General features: G+C 33.6%; 1 protein-coding gene across 1 annotated transcript; it reads left to right on the top strand.

Moving 5' to 3' along the window:
• The first annotated feature begins 3071 nt into the window (after nucleotides 1-3071).
• Nucleotides 3072-8048, top strand: LOC111083351 (gamma-glutamyltranspeptidase 1-like). Its single transcript, XM_022379838.1, has 2 exons — nucleotides 3072-4286; nucleotides 7791-8048. Exons 1-2 carry the CDS (start codon nucleotides 3939-3941, stop codon nucleotides 7986-7988), a joined length of 546 nt encoding a protein of 181 aa, XP_022235546.1. The 5' UTR covers nucleotides 3072-3938; the 3' UTR covers nucleotides 7989-8048.
• Nucleotides 8049-8289: the final 241 nt, after the last annotated feature.

Below are 8289 nucleotides of genomic sequence, written 5' to 3'. Positions count from 1 at the left end.
ATCATTAATATAGATTAAAACGGTAATCACACCTACTTGAACTTTGTAAATATTTATGTTTCTGTATCATTATTTAAAGTGAAAGCATAGATAAATTCGTTTTTACAGACTGTTAAGTCCAGTGACATACAAAATCAGTTCTTCACTAATTAAAGTATAGCGAACATACAACTTATTTTGGTTGTAAAGTAAACGAGATTGATTTATTAAATATATATATATATTATAGTAGTAAATAATAAAAGCAAAAAAAAAAAACTGAGATATTTTTTCACAAACATTTTTATTTGTAAGATCAACTATTTACAAAATTTCTGTTTACTCTTCCAGGGTAGGATATATTATTTTGATAAATCTTAGATAAGTTCGCTTCTTTCTAGCTTCAAGTGTTGTTGATAAATGTTTCAGTACTTACCAAATCTGTGATTCTACTTACATATATTGATGCTAGTATATTAGGCTTTGGTGAAACACGTTAGTGTTAAGTGATTGTTTGTTTGTTTTGGAATTTCGCGCAAAGCTACACGAGGGTTATCTGCGCTAGCCGACCCTAATTTAGCAGTGTAAGACAAGAGGGAAGGCAGCTAGTCATCACCACCCACCGCCAACTCTTGGGCTACTCTTTTACCAATGAATAGTGGGATTGACCGTAACATTATAACGCCCCCACGGCTGAAAGGGCGAGCATGTTTTGGTGTGACGGGGATTCGAACCCGCGACCCCCAGATTACGAGTCGAGTGCCCTTACCACCTGGCCGGTCCATAGGGAAGACACACCAAGTTTTCAGTTTTGCGTTGTTGTTTTTTTTACCATTACTTTACTTCCTGTTGACATGAAGGTTTGTTGGGTCCACGTGGAGATACATGGTTTCACATTCTGTGTTTTGCAGTTTTTGTGGGCGTTTTGGTATTTTTTACAATTACATGAAAGGGAGGTAGTTTTTCATGTCTTTCATTAATCATGAATTTATATAACTTCCGTCCAGAGGATGGGTCGTCCAGCTAGTTTTAAGTAGTTTCTAAAATAGTAGTGATTGGTTAAAACAGCACGTCGTTCATTTATCATATTTAGTTGTAGCAAAATGATTTACTACTGAGATTATTAACCATTTGTTAAAATTAGAGATTACTAATGAAAACTACATACATAGAGGATTAGCATAACAATATCTTTAATCCATAAAGCCAAACATTATAACTAGTGTATATATATATTACTATGTGTATATATAATTACAATCTTATTGTTTTTTTTTATGTGTTAAATTTATACATGTAATAAATACTTAGAAATTTAAATAATTATGTTAACATAAAAAATCCGTCCTTTTCAGGACAGATAATTGTAAAAACTTATGCTATGCCACTAAGTTAAAATAGTGAAGTGAAAAAGGATAAAAACTAATGAAATAGTGGATTTAATGTGAGTTTCATTTATAAAGCGAAATAGTAATTGGGATTAAAATATTTCTGGAACAGATATTGTAAAAATATTTTATTGAAATAAAATATTATAGAAGAGAAAGCCAAAAAGTTGATGATGTAATCATATGTTTAGACACGTCGAGATACCTTACGACAAGCTCATCATCCTACTGAACTATCCACCTATAGTAACACTGACTCTAGTAACACCATTTGCCTATAAAAACACTACCTTAGTAAGAACTTGAGACAAACGGGAACTATGACGTCACCCATGCCCTAGCAACACACCCTCTGGCGCCACTCCGTGGAACTACGACGTCATTGTCTCGACCCCTCCCCTAGCGCCTGAGGCAGCCAATCAGCGGCTTGCCACCAGAGTGCAGAGCTAACTACTTATGGCTTTCCTTGTACCCATATGAACAGCTTCCTCATGAATTGATGAATGAACGAAACCTTAGCATTGAATATCCATTAGAACAGAATCATCTGACTTTCCTAGCTAATGACAAATTCCCCAGGAATTGCATACGAAAGAATCGCAAAGTGAAATTGTTTGTTTTAATACATATTTAATTCATATCTTTACACTAATTTATTTTCAGAAATTTTAGTAAAGTTGTACAAGGGCTATATGTGTATAGCTGTCCCTAATTTTGTACTGTTAGACTAGAAGGAATTCAGCTATTCGAGAGCACCCACCGCCAACTCTTGGGTAACTCTTGTAAGCCCTGATGAGTGGGATTTGACCATTATTCACATAGTATAATATCGCCCCAAAGTGCGGAGCGTGTTTCTGTGGTAATGAATCATGAACTATAAATCCATACTAAGCAATAGGCTACACCAAAATAATTTCATCTTATTCACAGAAACATTAGATCTTTAACGTGTGAAAAATGTCCCTTGGTGGATCAGTTGTAGGTTTACGAATACAATTCTAAAATCCAGGGTTCGTTTCCCAGCATAAAACAGAGTACAGATAGTTTATTGCGTAGCCTTGTACTAAAACAACAGCAACAGCATAGTAAAAGATGTAATCTTATTTATATCGCCCTATTATATGAATATGAGCACTTGCAAAACCAGTGGTATTCTCCAAAATATCCACAATACACCCTTGATATACAAAACTCTACTGGATACGAACCCTTTGAACGAAGCTACTAGTTACTGATGGATCTGTTTCTGTTCAGTTTTGTGCTACTGCAGATTGATATTATCAATGCCACCTGTATGGCAAGGCTGATCATTTTATGATGCTAAGACACTGTATATCAGATAAAAACAATCAAAACCACAATTCTGCCATGCCCTTCATTTCTGAAAATAATAATAATAACAATTCGTGAAAATGTTTCAAATTTAAAACAGAAAACTAGGTAAAAATATATCTCTGATCCTGTAGGGGCAGTGTATGTATACAACATTGTGTAAAGGTATGATACGATATATACATATATTGTAGCTGTAATATAAATTTCTAAAATATTTGTCTGTGGGCCACATTATCTTAAAATACTTCTTAAGAAACAACACTAAAATAATCAAGTTCAGTCTCATTTAGTCCTTTTAACATAATTCAGTTTTAAATTATTCTTAGGCTTTTTTCACACATTATAAAGTGATTGGCTTTGGGTTGACTCACTATTTCACTCCCATGAACATTGTTCATTCCTCTTTTATTAGCCTAACTCAATCTCCATCTTTTTAAATTATTCTTAGGCTTTTTTCACACATTATAAAGTGATTGGCTTTGGGTTGACTCACTATTTCACTCCCATGAACATTGTTCATTCCTCTTTTATTAGCCTAACTCAATCTCCATCTTGTATCTCAAGTAGGCCTATAGCTGAAATGTCACCTAATAATACACGAAGACACACACATATATATATATACAGAGGTTGAGTATGTTACATGAAAATGGTTTGGAACCTCACCATGTCATTATAGTTCATGACACCACATCCAGTCATGCTTTATCTGTTGGCTTTGGGTTGACTCACTATTTCACTCCCATGAACATTGTTCATTCCTCTTTTATTAGCCTAACTCAATCTCCATCTTGTATCTTGTAAATAGTACACTGTACTTGTGTCACATTTTCAAATGGAAATCCTTCTAGATTTTGTTGCACGTTGTAGTTCTGATGATGCCTTTGCTGTGTATTGTAAGCCTGAAGATATTCATGATATGTGTTGTAGGCCTGAGGAGGTTCATGTTTTGTGTTACCTGCCTGAAGATGTTCATATTGTGTTGTAGGCCTGAGAATGTTTATGTCTTGGTTTTAGGCCTGAGGATGGTCGTGCTATGTGTTGTAGGCCTGAGAATGTTCGTGTTCTATGTTGTAGGCCTGAGGGTGTTCGTGCTATGTGTTGTAGGCCTGAGAATGTTCGTGTTCTGTGTTGTCGGCCTGATGATGTCCATGTTGTATATTGTCGATCTGGGTATATCTGTGTTGTATGTTGTAAGAATTAGGGCAAATCTTGTTTAATTCGGACAGTAATGTAATGATCAGAATGGAAACTATTGCTAGGTTCCAAAACCTTCTAGAAAACATTTTTATAACATATTTTGCAAATTATTTTCGTCCAACTAATCAGTCTATATATCTCAGGTTTGGTTCCAAAAGAAGATCTTCATCAACAGGAATCATTCTAAACAATGAGATGGATGACTTTTCTTCACCAAACATAATAAATTCCTTTGGTCTCCTTCCTTCCCCATCCAATTTCATTGAACCTGGTAAACGACCTTTGTCCTCTATGAGTCCATCGGTTATTTTAGATAAAGATGGTGATCTGAAAGCTGTTATAGGTGGTGCTGGTGGATCACGTATAATTACAGCTGTGGCTCAGGTTAGTTACATTCGGTTTCTTACTTTCTTAACCATAGATGTTCACATTATTTATGATAAAGTAGAAGACACGTTACAGGAAATTCCCACTAAGAAGTCCTTTATTTACTAGTTGTTAGTTTATAGTGCTAACAGGAAGTTATCACTATGTACCCATTTATTTACTAGTCGTTAGTTTATTGTGCTAACAGGAAGTTTACAGTAAGCAGCTCTTTATTTATTAGTCATTGGTTTACAGTTCTGACAGGAAGTATACAGTAAGCAGCTCTTTATTTATTAGTTGTTGGTTTACAGTTCTGACAGGAAGTATACAGTAAGCAGCTCTTTATTTACAAGTTGTTGGTTCACAGTTCTGACAGGAAGTATACAGTAAGCAGCTCTTTATTTATTAGTTGTTGGTTTACAGTTCTGACAGGAAGTTTACAGTAAGCAGCTCTTTATTTATTAGTTGTTGGTTCACAGTTCTGACAGGAAGTTTACAGTAAGCAGCTCTTTATTTATTAGTTGTTGGTTTACAGTTCTGATTGGAAGTTTACAGTAAGCAGCTCTTTATTTATTAGTTGTTGGTTTATAGTGCTCATGAAAAATGGTAACTATTTGTTTTTAGAATAGTAGGGTTTTTTTCCCTTTAAACCTGCAGTTATATAACTCTTGTTTAACAAGACTTTTTGATGGTTACTGTGATAATGCTCTCCATTGCTTTACAAAAATACATATCCCAGTCAGTTTGAAGTACTAATTGTCTATTTAAGACACTATACGAGTCACTTCTCAAGTGCTAGTTGTCTATGCCAGACTCTGTACCAATCAGCTGTGAAGTCTTAAATGTCTATTTAAGACTATATACCAGTCATTTATTAAGTGTGCTAGTCGTCTATGGATAACCTTTCATTAATACAGCCTTAGAAGGGTACACTATTTGTACAAACTGTTTACATTTACGTTTCAGATAATCACATATTTTTCAAAGTTTTACTTCTAGTGAAAGGAATTATCAGTTAAAACAAAGATTTTTTTAGGAATACAAAGAATGATAAAACATTTTATTTAGGATAATCCTTGATGTAAATACAGCATCAAATTGTTACACTTCCTGAATGACAGACACTGTTCACTTATTTGTTGGTTTTTCTACATGCTCCACACATTCACACTTATTAAACAACACTATTGTTTTATCATTATGTAAAAAACACTAATGTATAAACAGTAGACTAGCATGTAAAAAACACTAATGTATAAACAGATATGCTAGCGTATAAACAGACCCATTAACAGGTACACAGAGACACTAATACATAAACAATAGACTAGCATGTAAAAACACTAATGTATACACAGATATGTTAGTGTATAAACAGATACACTGACATGTAAACAGATACACTAGCATGTAAACAGATATACTAACATATAAATAGATACACTGACATGTAAACAGATACACTAGCATGTAAACAGATACACTAGCATGTAAATAGATACACTAACATATAAACAGATATACTAACATGTAAACAGACACACTTTCATGTAAACAGATACATTAAAGTATAAATAGATACACTAGCATTTAATCAGGTACACTAACATGTAAATGGATGTAAGAACATGTAAACAGATACAATAGTATATAAACAGATGCATTAACATGTAAACAGATACTCTGGCATATAAACACTAACAAGTGTAAATTAATGGTTATACCTTTCACAACTGACCAAAAAGTGGTATATTATAAATGGAAAAATCCAACCCAGTTTTAATCAATTTTAATAATAGCTATCAGATGTAGTAGTGCCATAAATACAACTATTGTTTTAATGAAATATCATTACTATGTATAACCATTTTTAATTTCTAGGGCTACGTTATTAATTATTTGTAAGTAACATTAGTTATATTTTATTGTTCATTGCTTTCAAACCTGTTGATAAGTGAACACCAGCAAAATGACAAAGGCACTCGAAGTCAGTATTTGAGAAGAACTTCAAAACATAATAGCAAGGCCCTCTGGTGCCGTACTAATAACTGATGAATCAAGTATAACAATGAGGAAATCATACTTCATTTTTTAATTAGAACTCACGTGTTTGTTACCAAGTTTTTCACAAAGACTAATATATTTTACTAAGCTATTGAAAACAGGATTGGTCAGGTACAGTAAGTACATGATGCTGGTGGGAAGCTTCATATACAAATGAACTATTCCTGAAAATTGGACTCCAAGTTGACATTGTCTACTTTAGATTGAAAGAAGTAATGTTTGCTTACTTATTTCTGCTCTTATTTTCTCTCGTTTTAAACGAGAAATGCCGTTAGAAGCAATAAGTAAAACTACTTATTATTTTCATATATTGCATTGTTTTGTAAACCTTACAGAGCAATTCTTATAAAGCGATTTCTTTTCAATGATGGTATCAAAATATTTACGCTTGTATATTTTTAATATATATATATGTATACAGAAGGTTGAGTACGTTATATTGAACATTTTTGAATATGCAAGTCAGCAAGTCACATGACAAACAGAGTCCATATAAAGTCGCAGCGCAATAGCATATATCAAAATTACATTTTTACATTACTTGGCGTAAATACCTTAAATTGATCGTTTTGGGGAAAGGTATGTAACAGTTCTTTCTGACGCAATTACACACTCAGATCATACAGATATATCCAGATCAGGGATTTATAATTTACAGGCGGAGATAACCACTGTACGTAATGGCATTGAAAAAAAAAGAATATGGATTAACTTGGTGCACTAGGAACATCTAAAAAGAGACCTGCAATAAGTTGTACTCCAACCAAGATAAGCAAAATGTGGCGGCTTGTAACAGGTGATAATCCATAAACCCAAACATCAGTGGCAAAAGTTGCTCACGTGCCTCAGGCAACAGTACACAATACAATCATGAAGAATCTCCGATTGGAAAAGTGACACAAGTTATGTGTACATAAAGTGCTTCCACAACAAACCATCACATGCCTCAAGTAGCTAGAAAATGACAAGTGCTCATGATATTCTATATATAAGGCTTAGTCGTCAAATCATTGGATGCTGTGCCAATGGAGTTGTGTTTAAGCAGACTGTTGAAACGTGTGCTTGGAAACTATCATCCTTGTACACTCAGTGGATTATGGAAAGCATTTAGGAATGGGTGTGCTTTGAATATGACAACCTTACAATGAAGCTTTCTGCAATAGAACTGTATTGAAGGGTTATTGTCAAGATGCATCGTCGTCAGATAGAGCATGACTGAACATGGTGACATAGACTGTAACGACATGGTGAGTTTCCAAAATCGTTTTAACATAACATAGTGAATATTTCTATATTTACTTTTAGTCTATCAGTTCAGAATAAAGAACGTCTAGCATAGATAGTTGTCCCTTGTCTAGCTTTGCACAGATATCTGAAACAGTGGATACAATCTTGTTTTGTACATACAGTTGATCAATTTGTGATATATATATATACATATACAGCCTTTATTAACAGGTTTTGATGCGATCAATGTGGCTGAGTGAAAATGTCAAACAGGCTATCGATGCACTAAGACTCCACCATCAACAATACCCCAATACTCTTTTTTACGAAGAACAATTTCCTCAGGTAAGATTTTCCAGTTCTTTCTTGTATGTTTTACTTTCTCCTATCTTTCTGTCGATTACTGTTTGGTGCTCTAATTCTTTCTAATTCCTTCTTTTGTTTTCCTTACATTTAGCATGTGAGTTCTTTCTCTGTGAACTATGTTTGATATACATATACATACTTTTTAGTTGCATCTAATTTCTTATCATTTTTCATTAATATATATTGTTTTAGAGTTGTTTTATTTTGATTTCCTAGTAAAGCTATCGAAGCATCTAGAGTCTGTTCAATTTGTTCAGTGGCCTTAATAACATTTTTATTGTGCATTTTAAATATTGATCCTATTTTTAATTTTTAAAATATTTTGCTTTACTAATCCCTCTCTACAGCTTCAGTGTTTGTTGAT

Source organism: Limulus polyphemus, unplaced genomic scaffold, assembly GCF_000517525.1.
Source record: "Limulus polyphemus unplaced genomic scaffold, Limulus_polyphemus-2.1.2 Scaffold9219, whole genome shotgun sequence".
Classification (NCBI taxonomy): domain Eukaryota; kingdom Metazoa; phylum Arthropoda; class Merostomata; order Xiphosura; family Limulidae; genus Limulus; species Limulus polyphemus.
The sequence above is the reverse complement of the archived record's forward strand: the minus strand, read 5'-3'. Positions and strand labels throughout refer to the sequence as shown.